Source organism: Ursus arctos, unplaced genomic scaffold (genome assembly GCF_023065955.2).
Source record: "Ursus arctos isolate Adak ecotype North America unplaced genomic scaffold, UrsArc2.0 scaffold_28, whole genome shotgun sequence".
Classification (NCBI taxonomy): domain Eukaryota; kingdom Metazoa; phylum Chordata; class Mammalia; order Carnivora; family Ursidae; genus Ursus; species Ursus arctos.
This window is the reverse complement of record NW_026622963.1, coordinates 9,722,341-9,747,450: the sequence shown is the minus strand read 5'-3', so window position 1 is coordinate 9,747,450 and position 25,110 is coordinate 9,722,341. Positions and strand designations below refer to the sequence as shown.

The 25,110-nt window shown below is 45.0% G+C and overlaps 1 protein-coding gene across 3 annotated transcripts in view; it reads right to left on the bottom strand.

Moving 5' to 3' along the window:
- ARID3B (AT-rich interaction domain 3B) overlaps nucleotides 1–25,110 on the bottom strand; it is a 110,120-nt gene that overhangs the window by 48,219 nt on the left and 36,791 nt on the right. For 2 of the 3 annotated variants that reach the window (XM_044391932.3, XM_048221740.2), the window contains exons 1-2: nucleotides 5,680–5,781; nucleotides 2,530–3,161 (exon numbers count right to left, since the gene is read on the bottom strand). In XM_044391932.3, coding sequence (XP_044247867.2) covers nucleotides 2,530–3,084 — 555 coding nt within the window. In that variant the 5' untranslated portion in view covers nucleotides 3,085–3,161; nucleotides 5,680–5,781. Of the gene's footprint in view, nucleotides 1–2,529; nucleotides 3,162–5,679; nucleotides 17,271–17,967; nucleotides 18,161–21,917; nucleotides 22,281–24,469; nucleotides 24,614–25,110 lie in introns of those variants that run through there. The other variant, XR_008956103.1, reaches the window with a different exon arrangement.

Below are 25,110 nucleotides of genomic sequence, written 5' to 3'. Positions count from 1 at the left end.
CACTTCTGCTCTCTACAAGCTAACTGCATATGAAACAAAAGACTGTGAACAATAAAAAAGCTAGTTTCATGGTCTGTAATGGTTTCTACAGGCTCTCCCCAAGGATATTTTTTCAGTCCCACTTCATAAGCACAACTTAAAAAAAAAAAAGGTTTTTTAATCCTTAAGCATGTTATTTCCTCCTTTATTTTTATTATTTAGGATTTTGTTCATTTACTTGCGAGCGAGAGAGAGAGAAAGCAAGAGAGCACCAGCAGGGGGGAAGGGAGAGGAAGAGGAGGAGGCAGACTTCCCACTGATCAAGGAGCATGATGTGGGGCTCAAACCCCCGACCCTGGCATCATGACCTGAGCCGAAGGCAGATGCTTAACCAACTGAGCCACCTGGACAGCCCTTATTTAGTCCTTTAAAGGCAGGATCAGACAAAGGAGGAGGGCACAGACCAAAGCAATTTTGTAAAATTAAATTCAAAAGGAAAAGGAGGTGGGCATCTGAGGTTTCAAAGTCATTGTAACAATGACCCCCTAACCCAGTTCTCGATCTCCAAATCCAAGGGGAAGGGGAATTTAGGGTGTGAGATGAGGTCTCAGCGCCACTGGTATTTATAACACATTCTGGCAGGTGCTCCGCCTGGCAGTCTATAATTAGTGAGTATGCCTCAGAAACTTAAAATGAGCTCAAAGGGTTTCAGAAACCAACAGCCAGCCCCTGAGCAATGAACTGTGTAGTCATGGGGCCGCCGCGCCCGGAACACGGCGCTGGGTGCCTGCCACTGTGCACCCGAGTGTGCACGCACACGCCGCTTCTCAAGAGTCTTTTTTCAAAGCTCTAATGGCTTGACCTCAACACCTGCTGCACTTCCTGAAGACAGACAGGCTCTGGAGCTCCACTTGTTCCTCGCACGCGGCTGCACTTTCTAGGAACGACCGCACACACGCAGAGGCTGGCCAGCTGCCAAGGCGGGGGCAGCCCAGCCGCCTCGGGCCTGAACTTTCCCAGTGCTGTCAGGGCGGGATCCCGCCACGAGCTGACTCAGCGGCCGGCATGGAACTCTGCCAGCCACAAGGCAGCGCGGGGGCTGCAGGCAACTCACAGATGTTTTGCTAAATGAAAGCAATCAGCCGGGAGGCGGGTCTGGGCTGGCGGCCAGGCTGCCGCTGTCGTGGAAGCTGGGACTCTCTGATCCAAGTCCCAGCTCAGCCACTACCGCCGGCGATCTGAGGGAAAACCCCGGTGCGCCTCGGCATCTTTTGCCTGCTTCCGAGCCTGTCCGTGGGGCCGCAGCAGAGGATGGCGCTCTGTGCACGAAAGAGCCCCCCGGAGCACTACTCCCCGCCGAGCGCTAGCTCGGTCAAACCTCACACCGTCCTTGGGAGGCATGCTTTGCCATTTTCACTTCACAGATGAAAGACCCAGGCTCAGAGAGACTGAGAGCCCTCCGAAAGATCACAAGGATAATAAATGGAAGAGATGGGAATTGAACCCCACTTTGCTGGCTCTGGAATCCACGGCAAACACTGCTGTGCTAAAACTCTGATCAACTTCACAGGGCTCCTTTACACAAAGCTGATTTTTCAGGTTCCAAAGGACCTTTCTTAGATGACTTCTCAGTTGCCCTGTGAAAACCCACAGCTCTTCACGACGGATTTCCAAAGAGCACCACTGGGCCACTGAAGAGCATGTACTTATGCGGAGTACCCAGATACTACCAGCTTTGTCACAAACTCCCTATCTAAGCATCAATGAGTCACTTAACCTGGAACAACCCGTCGCTGCAGGTCCGAAAGAGAAGAGCAATTAGAAGCCAAAGGCTTGGTGAAGAAGACAGATTCCTTATGCTCCACCCCAAGATAATTCTTTAAGACCCTAGAATCTGTTTTTTTTTTTTTTTAAAGCTCCTGAGATGCTCACCCATGCTCGAAAATCACTGAAGCTTGCCTTGGCTAAACTGGGAATTTTGAGGTCTACCCTTTCCTGTTTCAAAGGGGTTTGTGTAAGGGTGAATGAAATCATGTCTGCAATGCTCTTTGTTGGAAAACACACACAACGCAAGCGCTTCTTGTCAGCTATACTTAACTGCAAGACAACAAAACTGTCCTTAAAGAGCATGATCCTGGTTTAGCCTGGAGGTAAGGAAGGGTCTTAGGCAAGAATGTTCTTTTAACCAAAAGAACTGTAATTAGAGTCACACATTGCATTTTTAGATATCCCTCCTAACACTGCTGCAACCCCATCCTTCCTTCAAAAAAAAAAAAAAAAAAAAAAGATTGTACTGACATTCTTTCACATCCCATGGGAAACAATCTATATTAGGAGTAACTTGTACATTTCATTGCTGTAGTCAAGAAAACAAGTTAAGTATAGGGAAAAAAAAATTCAAAGTCTATTCACAGCTAGGCTGTTGGGTCACAGAGGTGGGGTGAGAAGGCACAGACTGGCAGAGATCCTGGCCCTGGGACGACTCCTCTCGGCCAGCCTTTAGGAAGAACAAATGACACCCCCCCCCTCCCCCGCACAACGAAGACTGACCTGCTTGAGTTGCTCATCCAGATTCCAGCTCGGCTGCCCAGCTGTGGAGACTGAAGGTGGGGCCTTGGAAGCATCTTTGGTATGGTCTTCTTTAGCTTGCTGTCCACGCAGTGGGAGCCCCGGTGCTGCAAGCAGACCAGATCCGGGCGCTGCTCTGGGGTCCTGGCGAACCACTTTCTGCACATGAAAATACTTGGACGCAGCCTGGGCCTCTTTCTCCGCCACCTCTGCAACTTCATCATCCCCATCCTCGTCTTCCAGACCTCCTTCCTCCTCCTCGGGCTCGGAGTTCACGTTGCTCCGTTCAAAAACTCGGGCCACTGCTGCGGCTGGTGGCCCTCTGGCCAAAGGACCCAGGGCGGGGCTGCCAGATGGCCTCCCGGGGGTGGCAGAAAGGAGAGTCTGCTGTGTGACCAGCTTCTGGGCGTACAAGAACGGGGCTTCTCTCATCTGTTGCCCCTGCTTCTCTCTGGCATCCATCTGCAGCGGAGCCAGGTGCGGGGCCTGCTGTGGCGGGGGCTGCCGCGGCTGCTTCTGTTGCGCCAGTGGCTCCATCACTGCCTCAAGCTTCACCCGCCGATTGGCATGGCTCTGAACCTGGGTACAGCCCAGCCGGCACACTGGGTCTAAACCTTAAGTGAGAAACAAGGGGGAAAAAATGGTAAAACAAGTATTAAAAGACTTTCTTTTTTCTAGTAAAGAGTGTGAGTTCTGAACACTAAACATATGCTCCAAAGCCTGGGTTCTAAGAGGAGTGGTGGTGGGCGTTGGGGGGAATGGGGGCGGGGGGGAGTGGTAGGGACCGGTGTGAGGAAAAAAGGGATTTAAGAGAGGAAATGCGGGATGAATCTCAGCAGTGGCGGAGGGCTGTGGGTTTAAAAAGAAGTAACTCCTGACGGTATCTAGCCTGCAAACCTCTGTGTTCTGATCTTTCTCTCCTGACGTTATCAAACATTAGCCTGTTTATTACTGAAAAGGCAACTGGGTTTGCACTGTACAAAGGTTGTGAGTATGAAAACCACAATAACGAAGGAAAGAAGGGCCTGCCTACGAAAGAGAGAACGTGGCTTATGTTCCCAGGCCCACCAGAGAAAGAACGTACCATCCTAGGTAGACACAGAGCTATCAGGTAGACAGAATGATTTCTCTCATACAAAAGCAGAACATAGCAAACTGCTCTTCGGTTTAAACTTTTCAAATTTCCCAGATCGAATTGCCAGCCTGCTTTTCAAGTGGGCTAAGCCACCCTAACTGTACATTACAGCCTCAAAAAGAATCCAATTTCAACAACATGAAAGAAAGAAACACGCAAGGAGGAAAGAGTTTCAAATTGCAATGGTCACTCAAAAAACAAACAGGGGGGAATTCCTCTGGAGATTTTAAAGTCAATTAAACTGAAACAGATATCAGTATTGTCTAAACAACAAGTTAATGCTTCTTTTTCATAAACAGCCAAGTAAATGTCTTCACATCCCCTTTCCTTCTGATTCACTTCTACTATGATATTCAATGACAAACGCAAACAGAAAAGGCTTTCAGGCCAAAAGTATTCTGGGGGCAGGTTTATCAGCATTCTTACCAGTCTCCAAACACATCCCCCTTTCACACCCTCTTCTCCACTCTAGCTCCCCCATTCCCTTCCTCCTCTCTAGATCTCCACCCCCAACAAACCTCACTTAAGTTATGTTTCCTCGGCAAGTCTCCATAAGGGAGTGGATTACCATGCACGGACAAATTTAGGTGAAGAGGCCGTGCAACATGGCGTACGATGCTGTCATCACATGAAAGAAGCTTCATTGCACAGGTTGAGACTTGATATTTGCATTGTTTCACTGTTTTAGAACTGAGTATAAAGATAAAAAATACTACATGACTTCAGCATCTTCAAAATTCATGGGGAAGGAATCACATCCCTAGCAATAAAAACTGCTTGGATTTACTAATCTTCTAATGGGTAGGGGGAAAAGGTGCAATTTTTAAAGCTAGGCAAAAAAAGTAAAGATAAAAAGTCTCATTGTCTGTTTATCTGAGCACTTCTTTTGCCTTCTGTAATCTGTGAAAGATTCAAATCCTGATTTGCCTCTTACTGCCTTTACTTCCTCTCTTCTTGGCACTTGAGAAAGTGTGAGTTATGCTTGTAGCACTGCTTTCATTCTGCTTTAGCCCTTTTTATAGTGTAACAAAACATGAAAAGATTTACACCCACATTAAATCCAGCTGGCAAAAGTATTCATTTAGGATAAAAACAATGGGCGTCAAAAAAAATTAAACAAAAGAATAAAGCAAATAATTAGGCGGTCATTTTAATTTTCCTTATAATCATCACAGTCAATCAATCACAGGAGGAATCATTTTTCAACTGAGTCCCGCCAGTCTTTGTACAACTGCTTCTTGTCCTGTGGCACCATCTTCTCAGAGTGCTGTCCCCAGTAGAGGGGGAGGTGTCTCATTGCCTCTTAGTAAGATTGAGATGACTCAGTTCCACAACTCAATACACACACCCTCCCCCAAAGAGCCCATCTACCCCGTCCCTAAGCAGAAAGATCCAAACAACAATGCCACCTGCCTACATTTAGAAAAGTTGTGTTTCAGAAATCTAAGCCACTTCATCCCTTCACACGGCCCCCTCCCCCATTTCCCCTAAAGTTCCCGGACCACCATGCCCTGCACAACGGACTGCTTGTAGCTTTGAACCCAGCCTCCCCTACCGTTCCCGCTACCTTCGCTGCCGGATCCCTCTGGCCCCGGTCCCCCTGAAGCACCATACCTCCTTCCCCGGTTACGCCAGCCCCCCCTCCTTCTTTATACCCCCCAGTCCAGCCCTATCACTTTTACCTCTACCAAGCCCTCCCAGCCAATCCACTGGCTCTTCTTCGATCGCCCAACCCCACCTATCCTCGCCCTCAGTTCCCGGGGCCCTTACTCTTCCCATCTCTTTATCTCAGATCACCCTAAGGGTTGCAGGGCGTTTCGGGTCTCCTCCCAGAGCTCTCACTTTTCCTCCGCGGCCCCCGTGCTCCGCCCGCCCGCGCCTTCGCGTCTCCCCCCCCCCACACACACACCTGCCTCCCCTCGCACCCCGTCGGCCCCTCCACCTGCCACAGCCCCCGCTCCCGCGCGACTGAAGGAGCCGGGCCCCACGCGGTTTACCTGTGCGGGCGCTCCGGATCCGCCAGCGGGGGTGGTGGCGGCCGCTCAGGCCCCGGCGCAGCAGCTGCTCCTCGGACTCCTCCGCAGCCGGGGGCCACAGCCGGGGCGGGGCCCGCACCGGAAGCGGCGCCGCGGGGCCGGGGCCGCGAGCCCGGGGCGGGGCGGGGGCGTGGCCACACTGGACGGGGCGGGGACTAAGGCCGGAAGCGGCCAAAAAGGGACCGAGGGGCGGGGTTAAGCGGAAGTGACTTCTAGGGACGCGCCGCCCGACCGAGTCGTTGGCGGAAGCGGAGTGACGTTAGCGGAAGTTTCCGCCAATGGGAAAGCGCGGACTCCGCGGCATTCCGGTGTGAGGACTTCCGCGCGGAGTTGAAAAAAGCCGGTCTGCGTTCACTCTTTCCTGCCTGTTTTTTAGTTGCGGAGGTTGGTGTGGCGCGGCGTCAAGTTGGCAGGAAGGTAAATAAAGGACGAGGGGCGTCCAGGTTTTTTCTGCTTCGGTCCCCTCCCCAACTCCCTGCTATCAAACCGATCTTCCTCTGAGATTCCCGCTTCCAGATCAGTTATCTCTGAACTTCTGTGACTGAGAACTGGCTGTCCCTTGAGGATGCTTCATCCCCTGGAGAATTCTCACTTCCCAGGTTCAGAAGGTCGGGGGACCATGTACCGAATACGGTCACCTCTTGTAAAAACCCTTGCTTCTCCGACGCTTACTCTTAAGACTGCCACCTGTTTAACCGCCTCTTAGAGATCATCTGTGTATTGGTGCATCCAGCTCCTTGTCTTACTTTATTCTCCTCTATCTTCCGTCTTGATAATTTCAGTCAAACTGCCTGGTTACAGTCCGGGCCTCATCTCTAGCGACCCTTATTACATCAGCCTGGCAATCCTAATAAAAAATCTGGACCTTTTCACAAGAAACGTTATCCTGTCACAAATCAGAATTGGAACATCCTTCTGTCCAATTACAGCCTGATGTCCTTTCAGCTTGACCGCTCAAGAAGTTCTTCATAACTTTTTTCACTTTATCAGTACCTCTGATCCTTTGAAAGCCCCCATTAGTCCACATTCTTCACTTCCCCTCTTATGCATCATAGATACAACGGTATACTATTACAATCCTACTCTTTCTCATTCCTGAGCTTGCTCGCCACTCTCTTTTCCCCACCTAAGTCTTCCACCCTAGATGGACAAACATGCTTCTCCATGCCTGTATTCAGCCTGGTGAACAGACTGGTATCACTAAGTTATTAATCTAAGCCTTAAATGGGCTCTGAACAATACCTGGAAATTTCATTATAATATTTTTCTAGTTAACTTGCTTTCCGATATCTCTGCAAATCTGTAACCCTATACTTGCCATGCACCTTCCCCTGATTATATTACTGTATAAGTAACAGAAAATGCAGAATGCCCTATACCCCCAAAGTACAGAAACACTAAATAAAAGGATTACACGCACCCCTATGTTTATTGCAGCATTATTTACAATAGCCAGATTATTATAAAAATAGCCTGAGTGTCCGTCAATAGACAAATAGATAAAGAAGATGTGGTATACACACAATGGAATATCACTTAGCCATAAAAAAGAACGAAACTTGCCATTTGCAGCAATGTGGATGGAACTAGAGAGCATAACGCTAAGTGAAGTAAGTCAGGCAAAGAAAGACAAATACCGTATGATTTCACTCATATGTGGAACTTAAGAAAAAAAAATAAACAAGTAAAGGGAGGGGAAAAGAGAAAATCCAAGAAACAGACTCTTAACTATAGAGAACAAACTGACGGTTATGAGAGGGGAGGTGGGTGGGGGGTGGGTAATAAATGAGGGATTAAAGAGTGCACTTGAACACCGGGTAATGTATGGAATTACTGAATCACTATATTGTACTCCTGAAACTAATGTAGCACTGTATGATAACCATACCAACATTAAAATAAAATGAAATGAAATAAATGTAGAATGCCTTAAAATCTAGAAATCGACATGTGTTCCCGTTCTGTCTTTTCCTTCTATAACTTATTAAATAAAAAATATTCATTGAACTCGCACTATATGCCAGGCAAGTCACCCCGTTTAGGTGCTTGTTAAGCAGTGAACAAAAAAAGTCCTCATCCTAAAAGATTTTTCTAGTGTTGAGAGAAAAACGAATATATATGTGCTATGATGAAGAACAAAGCAGAGTAAGGGTTAAACAGTGGTGTCAGGTAGCTGCTCTTTTAGGTGTTAGAGAGGGACTGATAAGCAGAAACTGGAATTGACATGATGGGCTCAACCATGTGGATGTCTAGGGAAGGAGTGTTCCAGAGGAGACAGCAGATTCAAATGCTCTGTGGCAGGAGCATGCTTGGCTTGCTAACAGAATAGCAAGGAGACCCCTCAGCTGATACAGAGTGAGTGAGGGGGATGGTGGCAGGAAAAGAGATCAGAGAGGTAGTCAGGGGCCCAATCCTGTGGGTCTTTTAGGCCATGGTGACAACTTTGGATTGTTAACACTGAAACCACTGGAGAGTTTTGAGCAGAGGAATGGCCTGATGAGATTTAAATCTCTGAAAGTCTCATTTCAGCTGTTGTGTAGAGAACAGACTGACGGTGGAGGGGTAAGAGTAGAAGCACTTGCCCTGGCAAAGGATGATGGTGGCCTGAACTAGATGACAGCAGTGCAGGTAGTAAGAAGTGGTCAAATTCCAGGTCTATTCTGAAAGTAAAGCCGCCAGGATTTACTGATGGATTGGATGTGTAGTTTGAAGAAGAGAGTCAAGAGTCAAGGATGAAGTCAAGGTTTTTGGCGTGAGTAACTGGTAGAATGGTGAAACCATTTACTGACCTGGGGAATGCTATCAGAAGCCAACCCCAATGGGATACTATTCAACAATATAAAAGGATGAAATATTTATACACCCAACATCTTGGCATTATAACAACATAGCAATAAAAACATTATGCTGAATGAAAGAAGCTAGTCTCAAAGTGACACTCTTGAAAAGATGAACACTGTAGTGATGGAGAATAAGTTAGTGGTTGCCAGGAGTTAGGGGTGGAGGAGTGACAATAAAGGGATAGCATAAAGGAGGGTTTGGGGAGATGGGACTCTTCTGTATCCTGATTGTGGTGGTGGTTACATGAATCATGCATGTGTTGAAATCCATAGAACTGTACAACAAAAATACAATCAATTTTATTGTGTGATTTTTTTTTTTTGTAAGTCAAATATTTCATGTGTGCTCGAGTTTCCCTTCCCAGTTTCCAGGGCTCTCCCTCTAACCTCTTGCAATATTGGATCCTTCCGTCAGTATTCTATCAAGCTCTAGTTTCAACCATCTTTTGCTTTAAAAAAAAAAAAAATCCAAAAAACAAAAGAAAAATCTTTCCTTTGACCCTATATTCTATGACTAAACGCTTATCTCACTATTCCCCTTCCTGGAAAAGTTTCTAGAATTACTATCCTCACTGCAGCCCAAATGATCTTATCTCTCCTTAAAATGCTCTATGGTTTCCCATTGCTCTTGGGATCAAACCTGAAATTCCTTTATGTGGCCTACAGAGCCCTAGCCTCCGCCTACCTATTTGGTTTTATCTCTCCCTCAGGTGCAGTAGTGGACCCAAGATGGCAGCCTTACTAGATGACCTCAGTAGTTAAAATAGAAAAATTTCCCCCCCACAACCATGGAAATGTGTCTAAACCCTGAGATAATCACCCATTCAGGTTATAAGGAATATCATTCAATCTTTCTATTTTGGCTTCCAAGGTATAGTAGATTGAACAGAATAGCTTTGGTATTTTCCAGCCTCTCCCCTCACGAAGTGTAGTCTCTCCTCTTTCTGAATCTAGGCTTGGCCCTATGACTTGCTTTGTTCTATGGGACATTAGCAAATCTGATACAAGGAGATTCTTTAAAAAGTGCTTACAAATTATGGCTTGCTCTCTCTTGCTGCCTGGAACTCTTCCACCACCTTGTGAAAAACTCATGGCTGACCCGATGGGTGAGGAGAGACACGAGGTCAACACTTCATCTGACATCTAACCAATTGCTAAACAAGTCCTTAGACCAACTCGCCTGCCAAGCACCAGGCATGTGAGCCAGGCCATTGTACACTCTCTAAGTCCAGCTGTGCTGGCCCAGACCAAAAGAAATCCCCAGTGAACCCACAGACCGGTGAAGAATAATGTGTATGTTTTAAAGTTAAAGCAATAAATTTTGAGGTGGTTTGTTTTGCAATAAAAGATAAAGGATACCCAGGGCATTTCTTTGCATCTGTTAGGCTGGATTTAGTCGGATGCACGTCTTGGAGCTGCTTAGTACCTAAAGAAGAGAGCCACCATACATCCCCTTCACATAGTTAGTCTATGTCACCTTATGTGCTCCCATCTGATCTCTCACTGTTTTGCTTTTTTACAGCAGGGGTAATCTTACATGTCATATCTGTTGTATTTCAACTTGTTCGGTAAAACTAATATCATTTGCATGGTTTTCACTGATTTTATTGCTCTTTTTTTAAAACTAAAAGTTGAATTGTATAAGTATTGGGTATCATTTATATGTTTTGTTATAAATTTAATCTTACATGTACAGGGCATATAAGCTAAGAACAGGGAGATGGGCATATTATAGAATAATAATGTAATTAGTCATAACTAGTAAAGGGAAAGTTGGCTTCCGTTTGTGTTCATGATAGCCAATATTAATTATTAATGTAATTGGGTCTGTCTTAATAAGATTTGGCATATTAGCACAAATGGGTGTCAGTTTGGGGACTCAAGAAACATAAAATGTTTTCCCATTGAAATTACCAGTGATTACATTTTCAGCTTGCATTGGCTCCACAAGAGGTTTCGTGATTGACTACCCTAGTAAGGCAGAAGAGGACTGTCCTGCAGGTACGCTACCTTTAATGCCATGGAAAATTAAAATGTAACCAGATGATTAAGGTTTCTTCTTGTCCTGAGATCAAGGTGTAGTCTCAGGAGCCTCTATGAGTGTGTGTAAAGCCTCTGCTGAGTAAATGTTATGAACATGTGTAGAGAAAGAGTGTGGCCGTCCAATATGGTAGGAAAGGTGGTGGATCAAGTCCACAGATTCTTGAAGGGACCTCATCACGGAGGTGGAGGCACCAGTAATGTTGTCCACAGCCTGATCAGGCTTTCACTGTGCAGTGCGTTTTCCCAGGGAGCGGGGAGGATATGCCCCTCAGGCTGACTCTTTCTTTTACTGAACTGTTCCTATTTTGAATCAGACAGTTGTTATTTGGTGTCTGATGACTTGAGTTACCTGATGTGTGAGCTTCCACAAGCCAGTCAACACTGGAAAACTGCCAGCACCCAATTACTGAGACCCAAAGCTGAACTCTGAGAATGCCTTCAAAGTAACGAGGACTCCTGGCAGTGGGCAGCCAGCATTCTTCTGCAGGTAGCTGCTCTCTTGCCATATTCCCTTTCGACCTGCTCTCACTGCAAAGGTCCTTTCCAAACCTGTGGCTCTGGGATTGGCCAACATTCTGGTGAACTGCCTTGACTATATTGTTCTTCCCCTCACTGAGGAATAGAACAAGTCAGACCTCTAAAGCAATTAAAAAGGGACTCACCAATCCCAAAGTGACTCACCTTTGAAAATATTGGATTGTCTCACTCTCCTTGATACTTAATTGAAAGCGTCTTTGCAAACTCCATACAGATTTCTGCGGTGGCCCTAGCACTCAGCAGTCCTGCAGACTGGCAGAGCAAAAGGCAGCAGGAGGCAGTTCAAGCCATCTGTCCCAGAACGAGACATCTGGTCTGTGCCTCTGGTTGGGACTTTTTGGAAGCCATCTGGCTCCCCACCCAACAGAGCTGTGATAAGCTAGATGCTGTCAAGTGCTGGGGAGTCTAAGAGGAGAGGATGCCTGAGCTGTAGTTGGCCTGGCAGTGAGCTCGGTTGGCTGGGAAAATCATGGAGCCAACCAATTGCTATAAAGTATCCACAGACATCTACACATGCGGGGGGGGGGGGGGGGGCTTTACATCCATCAACATTTTTTTTTTATTTCCAAGCACCAACACTGAATGTTGAGTTATCAAGAACAGTAATATGCATTTTCTGTTGTTAAGGTTGGCCAGGATTCCTGTCCTCTCTGAATTAAAAAAAAAAAAAATGTCAATTTCAGGAGAAAAGTATAGAGAATTTATGGCGGTAAGTATTTTGGAAACATGGGCTCAGAGGATACAAGGTATCCTAGAGAAACTTCCGTGAAAAAGAAACTTCCCAAATACGGGGTGGAGAAAAGGAGTTTCTCAAATACAAGGTGGGAAGCACTTGGTTTTGTGAGGCTAGAGGTGTGTGGGTCCCCGGCTCGTCATGTCTTTATTGCCCCCGCCAAGGACACGACACAGCCATGTTCCCATTGCCGGCTTATTGCTATTTTATCCCTCATTCTTAGCTAAAGAAAACTGAGTACAGTATAACGGGAGTTCCTGGTATTTTATTAAGGTGAAATATATGCAACGCCAGAGAGGTTGGAAGGGTTGTCTGTATCCCAGGCCTTCATTACTACTTCACAGCAAAAGCACGTGTTGGGTGCTTCGATTCAAACCAATCTTAACACAGGATTTTCACCTGCTGCCACTTCAGGGAATAACAGATAACCTCATTTGGGAATCTGATTCAGAAACTTCATCTTTAAAAACGGAGCTGTGGGGGTGCCTAGGTGGCTCAGTCGGTTAAGCATCTGCCTTCTGCTCAGGTCATGATCCTAGGGTCCTGGCATTGCGCCAGGCATCAGGCTCCTTGCTCAGTGGGGAGCCTGCTTCTCCCTCTCCCTCTGCCTGCTGCTCCCCCTGCTCATGCCCTCTCTCTCTCCCTCTCTCTCCCTCCCTGTCAAATAAATAAAATATTTTTTTAAATATTTTATTTTTAAAAAAAATATTTATTTGAGAAAGAGAGAGCACAAGTAGGGGGAGGGGCAGAGGGACACCCAGGTGTCCCTAAATAAAATATTTTAAAAGAGAAAAAAAAAACTGAGCTGGGGGCGTGCCTGGGTGGCTTAATTGGTTAAGCACCTGACTCTTAATCTCAGCTCAGGGCTTGATGTCAGAGTTGAAGCCCCGCATTAAAAAACAAACAAACAAACAAACAAACAAACAAAACCCCAACTGAGCTGGGTATTCAGGCTCTCCAACTGAAGTGAAAGTTTGATTTTATAATGCTTAGAACTGCACTGAGATTATGCTGGAAGCAAATAGAGTGGTTCTGAAGCTAACTGATCTAATAATAATATCCTCCTGACCAGTTCCCTTCCATGCTACCCCCAACCCCACAAAAGCAAAATACTGAGCTTAACTCTGTGGTCATCAAGCAACCAGTCATTTCCTAATATGGACAGTTCAGCCCTCCAGTTTCACTTCTGGAATTCAAGTGCGGGAGAATGGCATTTACATTTGCCTGCGTTTTCTACACTTTTTCTCACTCCCCAAAGCAACGAAGCCTCTGTTTCGTTTGCTTTAACATCAATGATACCATCGACAATGACTGAATTTCCTGGACCTGTAATACAGGATCAGCCCTGACCCAAAACAGTCAAACCCTAATAGTTTGATAGAAAACTCATATGAATAGTCACAAGATTGGAGGGCTTTGTCCTTATTAAAAATGTATAGTTACTCCTAAAATGGGTATAGCCATTAAAAACAAAACATCCGTAATTTCTACTGACATGGGAAAATGCCAGTGGTAGAATTTAAAAAGAAAGTACCAAGTTACAGAAAAGAGTAAAATAAAATTTCAAAAAAGAAAAAAAAACTTGAATGATTTAATCTTTTGCAAAACAATTCCCATCTTAAGAATAAAAATACCTGGGGCGCCTGGGTGGCTCAGTCCTTAAGGGTCTGCCTTCGGCTCAGGTCATGATCCCAGCTTTCTGGGATTGAGCCTCATCGGGCTCCCTGCTCAGCGGGAAGCCTGCTTCTCCCTCTCCCACTCCCCCTGCTTGTGTTCCCTCTCTCGCTGCCTCTCTCTCTGTCAAATAAATAAATAAAATCTTAAAAAAAAAAAAAGAATAAAAATACTTATGATGCATGCCCTAACCTCAGAGTCAAGTCTAACTTTCGCTTTCTTTGGTCATTAGAAAAAAATGCCATATTAAGGAAAAATCTACAGTACTTCTTAACTGATGACTATTGTGCGCTAAATGCTTCGCTTACCTTCTCATTTAATCCTCACAATAACGCCCATTTTATAGGTGAGATAACATGCTCAGAGGAGTTAAGTAACCTGCCCAAGGTTAAGTTACTTGTTATAGGGAGCAGGGCTGGGATTTGAACCCAGGGCTGTCTGACTCTAATTCATGCTGGTAACCACCATGCCATATTCCTCCCAGCAGTGTCAATATTTAACTTGTAACCATTTGTGTTTATTTTTCAACATACAATTTATCATAATGTGCCACGGAGAATCAATAATGTCACATATTAGCTTTGCAGTTTGGCTAAAAGAAGCTAAGTTCTGCATCAGAGAGTAAAACTAGAGCATGCTGGATGTGAAGCTGACCTGTATCTTGCATTTGTGGAGGACCAGTTTAAAGAATTTGAGCATGAGAGTGTCTGGCAAAAGACCAGAAACAGCCTAAATGTCCGTCAGTAGGGAACTGGTAAAATACTGTGGTGCTTAATGCTCTCAAAAAGTGAAAAGGAAGGAAAGAAAAATGAGGAACTTTTTAATGTACTGATACGGAACACTTTCCAAGACATTAAATGAAAAAAAGCAAGATTTGTTACAGGGTGGTTACCATTAATAACTGTGTTTAAAAAGGATGTACGTATGTAATCATTATGTTGAACAAGCATGACTCATGGGGTATGTCTCTAAACTACTGCGGGAAATAGATCCAAAAATGTGACTCAGCAAAATAGTTTCTTTTTTTGTTTAAAAGATTTTATTTATTTATTTGAGAGAGAGAGAGGACAAGTGGTGGGGAGGGGAAGAGGGAGAGAGAGAGAGAGAGAGAGAGAAGCAGACTCCCTGCTGAGCAGGAAGCCTGATGTGGGGCTTGATCCCAGGACCTGGAGATCATGACCTGAACCAAAGGCAGACGCTTAACTGACTGAGCCACCCAGGCGCCCCCAAATAGTCTATTTCTTGCTTACCTAACAGTCCTGGGCAGATATTCAGGTCTGGGACATGGCTGTCTTTCATTGCTATTATTCAGGACCCTAGGCTCCTTCCATCTTGTGCTGTACCACCCCATAGGTCACAAAGTGGTACACTTTGCTCCCACTCACGTTACATTGGAGAAAACTTTGTCATACGGGCACTCCCAAATTGGAAGGGGATATGGGAAAGAGGCTAGCTGTGTGCCTGCAGAGAATAATGGCTTTTCTTAGACAGCAAGAGGTGTCTATTACAGTTGGTCTTTCTGGTCACCAAATATACTCACCCTTCCCCTAAGGGACACCACGAGAAGTCCTATCCAATTATGGCATTCATATCAAAATTTGTATCACAGTCCTCTTTAATTGGCCTGAATGAATTTTCTCGTGGTCCAGCAACCCATAACTAAAAGCCAAGTTTTTGCCACTTCACCACTTTCCCACTACACAGTGACAGAGGGGACAGGAAAACTGCAATAAAAACTATTGGGAAGAGGGAGAATGGGAAACGTGAACACACATGTCCAAAGCAATCATGGAATCCTGCTAGACGGACATTGCAAAGACTCCCTTTCCTGGTAGTCAAGGAAGCTCCTAGATAAGACCCAATTTTACTCTTCAGGAAAAATTATCTTGTCCTTGCTCTCCTTATGCCCTGGTTCAGCCCTCAGCCATTGCTCCCCCTGGCTATACGTGATGTGGGGAGCATGCCCTCCTTGGGGACTATATGACTAATAGCCTGCTTCTCAATGGTAGGGAGATCCAAGTATTGTTTTATGGCTTTAATTGTTTATTCAGGCCAGGCTTGTGGGTTTGTGGCAATACAGTTCCCTCGGAAACTTCAGGTCGTTTCGCTTCTAAGCAGCTTCTTGTGCCAGAAATCATGCCTAAAAGATTTTTTTCAGGATAGATGTATCAACTTTCATTTATTTCTTTACTCCATGCCTCTCTCTCCCAACTTAATGGCAGTTACAGGGAAGCCATATGAAACAAAGCTTAGGTGGAAGGAAAGCCTCGAGACTGTTCTTTGCACTAGTGCTGGAGTCCTCTGTTTAACTGAAACATCTTCGTGGATAACCTTTTCAGTCCTCTTCCCAGCTGTTGGGGCACAAGGCCCCACTTCTGGGCTCCCTCGATTCCTTTGCATGTGTGCTTGCAAACCAGGACGTTCTTGCCTGCGCTTACCTCTTACTGTGTCTTGTTAAATACAGCAAGGAGCTACCAATACCCTCTGACATTCTGACTCATGGTCCGTGACTTCAGACGATCATGGAGAGAGACCGTTTTTTTCTTTTTATCTCCTCAAGTGTCCCTATTAAAAACAGACACCAAATAAGCAAGTTTCTTGATGTCTTGGAAATTACTGTCATCAAGTAGAGGCCCACACTAAAAAAAATTAGAGGAAACGCTTTGCAGATCATTATCCTAATAAGCTGCTCTATCTGAAATCTTTAAACACAGGGACTCCTTTTAAAAAAGAATGATGAGGGGCGCCTGGGTGGCACAGCGGTTAAGCGTCTGCCTTCGGCTCAGGGCGTGATCCTGGCGTTGTGGGATTGAGCCCCACATTGGGCTCCTCCGCTGGGAGCCTGCTTCTTCCTCTCCCACTCCCCCTGCTTGTGTTCCCTCTCTCGCTGGCTGTCTCTGTCGAATAAATAAATAAAATCTTAAAAAAAAAAAAAAAGAAAAAAAAGAATGATGAGCCTACGGAGAGGTTCCAGAATGCCATCATACAGGGGTGCCTGGGTGGCTCAGTTGTTAAGCATCTGCCTTCGGCCCAGGGTGTGATCCCCAGGTCCTGGGATTGAGCCTCGCATCCCTGCATCAGGCTCCTCTACTGGGAGCCTGCTTCTTCCTCTCCCACTCCCCCTGTTTGTGTTCCCTCTTTCGCTGGCTGTCTCTCTCTCTCTCTCTGTCAAATAAATAAATAAATAATCTTTAAAAAAATGCCATCATATATGCACACGATTGGTTGCAAGATCCAGGAAGTCAGCCTCTAATAGCACCAGAAAACTTCTAATGGACACTGGAGACCGCAGAAGGCACAAGTTGACCATGATATTAAACACTGATGGGGCAACTTTTCTGAGACAGCAGAAAACATGGTCAATGCATGCCTCACCTGCGAACAAGGTATGCTAGGAAACCTTATGAAAGTGGGACATATATTGGGATCATGTCCTAGGAGACCCTTGGAATATATCCAAAGAGACCTCACACAATTACCTCCCTATATGAGTCATGAGTATTTACGGTAATAGTGTGTTTCTTTTCTGATGAGTTGAAGCGTCCGCTTCTCAAAAAGCCACAGCACTCAACAGTGGCTAAGAAACAATTGGACTTTGCACTCCCTCCATAGGATATTCCAACTTGGCATCTCATGATAAACATATTTTACTGGGGCAATTATTGAGCTATGTAAAGTATTGCCTCTCATGTAGAAATCTCACTGCTCTTATCACTCTCAGTCACCTGGAAAAGTGGAGAAAACAGAAGAAATATTGATACTTTAATTAGCTAAATTAGCGGACACCACTTGAGTTCCCACGGCCTTAAGTACTGTTCTTGGTGCTTAAGATCTGTGTTCTTGGCTCAGTCGGTTAAGCGTCTGCCTTGGGCTTAGGTCACGATCCCAGGGTCCTGGGATCGAGTCCCACATCGAGCTTCTTGATCAGTGGGGAGTCTGCTTCTCCCTCTCCCTCTGCCACTACCCCTGCTTGTGCTCTCTCTCTCTCTGTCAAATAAATAAACAAAATCTTAAAAAAAAAAAAAAAGACTCCCGTGTTCTTCCCATTCAGGAACTCACAAATTGTCCCTCTTTGAATTGGTCACTAGCAGGCAAGCCCATATACCTAGGAATCTCTCCACCTATACTGGATTTAACCCCTTATAGGCAGAGCTGGCTGCATGTTGCAAAGGATTAACCCCATCTACTCAGTCTAATCAGTAACAAGCACAGGCCACATTCCCTTGCCGGCCACCTAACCAGCTTCTGAATGCCCTTAGACCAGGTGACTGTGTATTTTGGAACTATCCTAGAAACTTAAACCTTGCTTCAAAAGGACCTTATAGCAGTCAAGCTCCAAAGGCTTGATCTTTGGATTCATGTTCCTCAGCTGAGATGACATTGTCTGTTATACAACAATAAAAATTGGAAAATTGCACTTACCGGAAATTTGAAATCGAGGTTCCTTGAGAGCTGCCAGAAAGCAGATGATCCTTAGAAGTTGCTACCGAACACAAGAACCTTGGAGCAAGCTGATGACTGTAGGAAGTGCAAAGCCTCTACCCAGGAACCACTCAGTCACATGTCCTTCTTTCCATGCTTTTGTTCTCTGTCTTACGGGCCATCATTTTCCACTCTAGGTGTTCAAGTGCATATAATTAAGAAGTTATTTGGTAATACTGTCAGACTTACAGAAAAGTTGCAAAATGAGTACCAAGAATTCCCATATACCCTGCCCCCAGACTCTGCAAATGTTGACATTTCACCACATTTGGTTCATTGTTCTTTCTCTCTCTGTATGCATGTTATTATATTCTATGAACCATTTGAGAGTAATTTACAACACAATATCCCTTTATGCCTCAATATTTTAGTATATGTTTCATAAATACAAGTACATTCTCCTACATAACCAGTCTACAATTCTCAAAATCTGAAAATCAACGTTGACACGATACTATTACCTAACTTACAGATCATACTCATATTTTTCTTTTCTTTCTTTCTTTTTTTTTTTTTTTAAGATTTTTATTTATTTATTTTGACACAGAGAGACAGCCAGCGAGAGAGGGAACACAAGCAGGGGGAGTGGGAGAGGAAGAAGCAGGCTCCTAGCGGAGGAGCCTGATGTGGGGCTCGATCCCAGAACGCTGGGATCACGCCCTGAGCCGAAGGCAGACGCTTAATGACTGTGCCACCCAGGCGCCCCCGTACTCATATTTTTCTAAATGTCCCCAAAATATCCTTTATATCAAAATATAACAAAAACTTGTTTTTCTGGTCCAGGATCACACACTGCATTTAAAATTGTCGAATCTCTTGGGGGCACCTGGGTGGCTCAGTTGTTTGAGCATCTGACTCTTGATCTGAGCTCAGGTCTTGACCTCAGAGTCCTGCGTTCAGGCCTTGCACTGGGCTCCACATTGGGCGTGGAGCCTCCTTAAATTAAAAAAAAAAAAGAAAAGAAAAGAAAGAAAGTCCAGTTTCTTTATTTTCCTTTAAATAAATAATCTGCTGTCTTTTTTTTATGACTTTGACTTTTTTTAAGAAGATTTTTATTTATTTATTTGAGAGAGAGGGAGAGCGTGTGTGCATGTGTGTGCGTGTGGGGGGGGGAGGTGGGAGCGGAGAGAGAGAATCCCAAAGCCGACTCTGCCTGGAGCATGGAGCTTGATGTGGGGGCTCGATCTCATGATCCTGAGATCATGAGTTGGGTTGCTCAACTGACGGAGCCACCCAGGCACCCTGGCTTTGACTTTTGGAAGAGTACAGGCCCATTATTTTGTACGATGTCCTCAGTTTGGGTTTGCCTGATTAGATCTGAGGCTATGCATTTCTGGCAGGAACACTGCAGAAGTGGTATCATTTATTTTCAGTACATCATATCAGAAGGCATATGGTATGGTGATATTAACTTTGATCACTTGGTTAAGGTGGTTGTCTGCCAGTTTTCTGCACTGTCAAGTTCTTCTTTTTCCCGTTGTGCTTAGTAAGTATTTTATATGGACCCAGGTTCCTTCTGTCTATCATCCTTTGCGTCCTTGTCACCAGCTATATCTACTTAGCAGAAAAGGAAAGAAAAGAGTTTCATGGGGCGAGGGATGTGGGGAGTGGTTGTTACTAGGCCAGTCCTGGAAGTGGCACCCATCAGATTAACCCTAACCTGTCTCACATGGAGTTGGTGAGAATGAAGTCTAAAGATTCTACCTAATTGCAAGGGACACTGGGAAACATTGCCTGGCTTTGTGCCTGAAGGAGGGAATGTGCATTAGGAGGGAGCTGGAGGTCTCCACTACAGCATGCAACTCTTCCACTGGCCCTTTAATTTATTCTCTGGGGCCCTAGTTTCCTCTTGCCCCCTTAGATGAAATCTTGGTCAAGTCCCTCAACTTTGCTGATCACTCTTATATGTCATAAGTCCTCCTGTCACGCTAGTCTCCCGAACAGCATCAGTTAAGCAACAAAAATGTCCAGCCCAGAATAGTCATCACTCTAAAATTGATTTAAAACTGAGGCTTCTCGGGGCACCTTGGTGGCTCAGATCAATTAAGCATCTGCCTTCAGCTCAGGTCATGATCCTGGAGTTCTAGGATCGGGCACCACGTCGGGCTCTTCCGCTGGGAGCCTGCTTCTTTCTCTCCCACTCCCGCTGCTTGTGTCCCCTCTCTCATTGGCTGTCTCTCTCTCTCTGTCAAATGAATAAATAAAATCTTCAAAAAAAAAAAAAAGAAAGAAAAAGAAAAAGGCAATTCTTCTCTGAGAAGACACAACCCCCTGCCAGGGCACACGGTTTGGAGCGTGGAAAGCAGGCTGGATTGCAGCCCCCGTCTGCACCTACAGCCAGGCATGCTTTTCGGGGAATGACTGGCATAGCCGTAAGGCCTGTTAAAGTTGGAGCATATGGAGGAAGTAATAGGCCAGACGGTCAAGTTTGTCTTTGACTAGTGCTGTCCCGAGTGGCATCTGCATTCTCTGGGGTTCGCAGAGATTTAAGGCTACTCTTGTTGGGGAAGAGACTGGATTCCTTAGTTCTATAAAGCTCCCTCATTCCGTCAATGGGGATCATATCTTTGTGGTTTCTTTCTTGTAGATGAATGCCCTGCTTTTACGGTTGTTTGTTCATAATTCTTTCTCAAGACTCTGGGCATCTGGGGATGTGCCTCCGCCCTCCTCCCACGGAAATGCAGTCCCTTGGGCAGCGTTCTTGAACAGGATCCAAGACCGTGCTTCTCCAGCCCCCCCGCACGTGCATACCACAGCAAAACACGTTCATTTGACCCACCGTGGAAAGTGCTGTTACATCCCAAACGATAGCCTCAGCTCTACTCCATGGGGTGCCTGAGCCAGCCCTTCACCTTGACGTATGCCAGCCTTATAGACACTGCCACTGCGTCTCTCAGGTTGGAAGGACACATACCATGTACTGCTGGGTGATCCCAGAAAACTCCTTCCAGCCGTGTGAGGTGAGGGGCTCATCCCCCTTACGATGAGGTGAGGGGGATGGCAATGACTCCGGACACTGATAGCTTTCTAGAAAAACCTTGAATCTCCTATCTTTTTCAACCTCTCTAACATCTTTTAGAGGCTGGAGGTGGGTGGTGAACCAAGTGAAAAGCTGCTTTTCTATAATCTTCCACTGTAAACCCTGTGGTGGTGGGTTTGCGTTTAACTTGGAAGGTGACTTCATTGTTTTGGGATCTGAGACAAACCCGAGACTAAGCGAGGTTCATTTCAACATCCTACGTATAACATATCTCGGGAAGTACACATACAGAGCAGGAAATATTGCTTACCTTTGGTGGGAAATGTGTTCACTCAGGGAAGCCACGGGAGGGAGAATTTTTCACACATACTGGTTTTTTGTGGTTTTTTTTTAAAAGATTTTTATTTATTTATTTGAGAGCGAGACAGAGAGAGCGTGAGCGCATAGGCGGGGATGGGAGGGGCAGAGGGAGAGGGAGAAGCCACATGGGGCTTGATCCCAGGACCCTGGGATCATGACCCGAGCCGAAGGCAGACGTTTAACTGACTGAGCCACCCAGGTGCCCCTGCACATACTCTTTGAACTGTTTTTTAAACTATATGTTTATAGTACCTATTTAAGGAATTTAAATGAAAGAGAGATACCTTCCAAATACCCTAATGTCCATTCACATAATAGAGCACTTTCTAACTCTGAAGAAGAATGAGCTATATATTCTGATGTAGAACGATCTCAAAGATGTGATTAGGTAAGAAAAGGAAGATACGGACTGTTTCACAATACATTTACATACAGTAAAATTATGCATAAATACATATTTTTATACATGAGGGACATTTTCAGGAAATTTTTACTAGGATGCACTAAATCATGTTGTAGTGACATGAAACTTGAAATATCAGTTACTCACCACAGCAGAGGCTTATATTTCTTGAGCAGACTCGTGTCCGACGTGAGATGGGCAACCCTAGAGGGCCGGTCTTGTCCATGTGGTGACTCAGGGCTCCGGGCTGTTTCCGTCTGGCAACTCCACCATCTAAATCCATGGCTTCCACAGCTGCCACAGCAACGGGACGGTGAGCTGGGGAGTCGTACGCTGGAACTAAATGTTCTGGCCCACAAGTGCACATATCACTTCTCTGCATAGCCCTTGAGCCAGAGCTGGCCTCCTGGGCACGGCCTTGCTGTAAGGCAGGGTAGGAAGTGCTGTCATCTTCCAGGCCCAGAAAGAAGAAAGTGAAGTAGGTTTCAGCATCCTGTAACGTTGTCTCTGCTGCAAGGACACAGAAAAAACAAGTAACAGGAGCAGGGAGTCAGGATCTGTTATCAGAAGACTTACTTTTCACTGTACTGTTTCCTATATTCCTTATGTCGTTTGGATTTTTTGAACCATTGAGTCATGTGTACTTTTTCAGCTAAAAGAATTAGTGATTTGGGATGCCTGGCTGACTCAGTCGGTGGAGCATGTGACTCTTGATCTTGGGGTTGTGGGTTTGAGCCCCGCGTTGAGTGTGGAGATCACTTAAAGATAAAATCTTGGGGCGCCTGGGTGGCACAGCGGTTAAGCGTCTGCCTTTGGCTCAGGGCGTGATCCCGGAGTTCTGGGATCGAGCCCCACGTCAGGCTCTTCCGCTATGAGCCTGCTTCTTCCTCTCCCACTCCCCCTGCTTGTGTTCCCTCTCTCTCTGGCTGTCTCTCTCTCTGTCGAATAAATAAATAAAATCTTAAAAAAAAAAAAAAGATAAAATCTTAAAAAAAAAAGCAAACAATTAGTAACTTTAGCATCAATGGATACTAAAATTAGTGCATGAAAGTTTTACGAGGAATAGGATACAGTATACAAATACCCCCCCCATGGAACTTATTAATTCGAAATAGACAACAAAAAACCTGACCAACGCACCTTAACCTAGGAATGTTAATTAACAACACCAGTAGGGAGACAAAGAGACATCATTTGCCTCCTGATTTAATGAACGAGAATCCAGCATCATTTTTTCTGATATTCCTGCCAAAAATGCATAGTCTGAACTTAATCGTGAGGAAAAAAACCCATATAGACCTAAATGGAATGATTTTGGACACAACATCTGGCCTGTATTCTTCCAGTGACAAGGTAATGGCAGACAAAAAGAGACTGAGGAATTGTTCCAGATTGAGGGAAACTAGAGAGAGCTGCTGATGAAATACAACATGCGATCCTGGATTGCATCCTGAGCCAGAAAAATACTTTTTTCCTCTTTGCTATAAAGGATGTTATGGAGACAACTGATGACATCGGAATAAGGTCCATAGGTTAGATGGTATTAGTGTATCAATGTTATTTTTCACATTTTGTAATCGTGCTATTGTTACGTAAAGAATGCCCTTGTTTCAGGGCACCTGGGTGGGTCCGTTGGTTAAGCGACTGCCTTTGGCTCAGGTCACGATCCTGGGTTCCCAGGATCCAGTCCCGTGTTGGGCTCCCTGCTCAGAGGGGAGTCTGCTTCTCCCTCTGATCCTCCCCCCTCTCATGCTCTCTCACTCTCTCTCAAGAAAAAAAAAAAAAAAAGAATGCCCTTGTTTCAGGAAATATTCAAGTATTTAGGGGTAAAAAGGCATCATATCTGCAATTTACTCTCTCAAATGGTTGAGGAAATGTATATATAATAGAAATAATATATATTAATATATAACATATAACTTTGTATATTACATATTTAAATATATATAGATAGTTATTTCCTGAGCCAGTTGACCTTTTGAAAGTAAATTACAGATATGCCTTTTTACCCCTAAATGAATACGTAAGTGTGTATATATGCGTGTATTTAAATATATGGAGAATGATAAAGCAAATGTGATAAAATGTTAACATTTTAGGAATCTGAATAAAAGGTATACGGTAGATCTTTGTATTCTTCATGCAACCATTCAACAAGTCTGAAATTTTCTCAAAATAAAGTTGTTAAAAGTGACGAGTAACTAACTATACTTAGTAAGTCCGTGGGCTTTGCACTATGCGTAATGCTGATCAGCAAATTCTATTTGGAACAGAACAAAGGTACAGGGTAATTTTAAAAACTATATCTCACAGAATTATCGCAAGGATCAAATGTGGTAATACGTGTTAGCCTGTAAACCTCTATTCACAGGCATTGTTTTCATTGTTATTATCGTTTTCCTTTTTTTAAGCTTTATTTATTTACTTTTGTAGTCATTTCTACACCCAACGAGGGGCTCGAACTCACAACGTGGGGCTCGAGATCAAGAGTCACATGCTCTTCTGACTGAGCCAGCCGGGTGCCTCTGTTGTTTTCATTTTGACCGATGTGGGTGATTCCCACTGGAGAGCGATGGAGGTTGAGGTTGAAAGAGTGACACGAACAGCCAACTTATTGAATAAGAAGATGAGTGCCAGGCCAGGGGGCTTGGATTTTGCCTGTAGTGGTCCCTTTTGGGTACTGAAAAGTCGTTACTTACCAAAATGGGTTGGGGGAAAGCTGAATTCTTAACAGTGCTGGAAAGAATCCAGAAGGATGAGCTCAACCTCCTCATTTTACAGTTTAGCTGGTAGGTTTTACAGATGAAGCGTCTGGACCAGGGTGAAGCTGTGAAGATTCAAAGCTTGAGAGGGCAGATGAAGAAAAACAAAGAGAGAAGAAATGTCACGCCGCGAAGATCAGCTATACAGTTTGGGGGGCCCAGGGCAAAATGAAAATGCAGGGCCCCTTGATCATAAGTTATTAAGAATTTTGAGGGGCACCTGGGTGGCTCAGTCCATTAAGTGTCTGCCTTCGGCTTAGGTCATGATCCCAGGGTTCTGGGATTGAGTCCTGTGTCGGGCTCCCTGCTCAGTGGGGAGCCTGCTTCTCCCTCTCCCCTCTGCTCCTGCTCTCTCTTGCTATCCTGTCGCTATCTCTGTCTCTCTCTCTCAAATAAATACATAAAATCTTAAAAAAAAAAAGAGTTTTGAAACAGTAACAGCAGAACAGTAAACCAAGTGGGGTGTGGGGGGCTACAAAGCATGAGGCCTCACGTGACAGCAAGGTCACACACCGGTGAAGCTGGCCCTGCACATCACAGTCCACCAAAGATGTCCATGTTCGGTCATTCACCCAGGT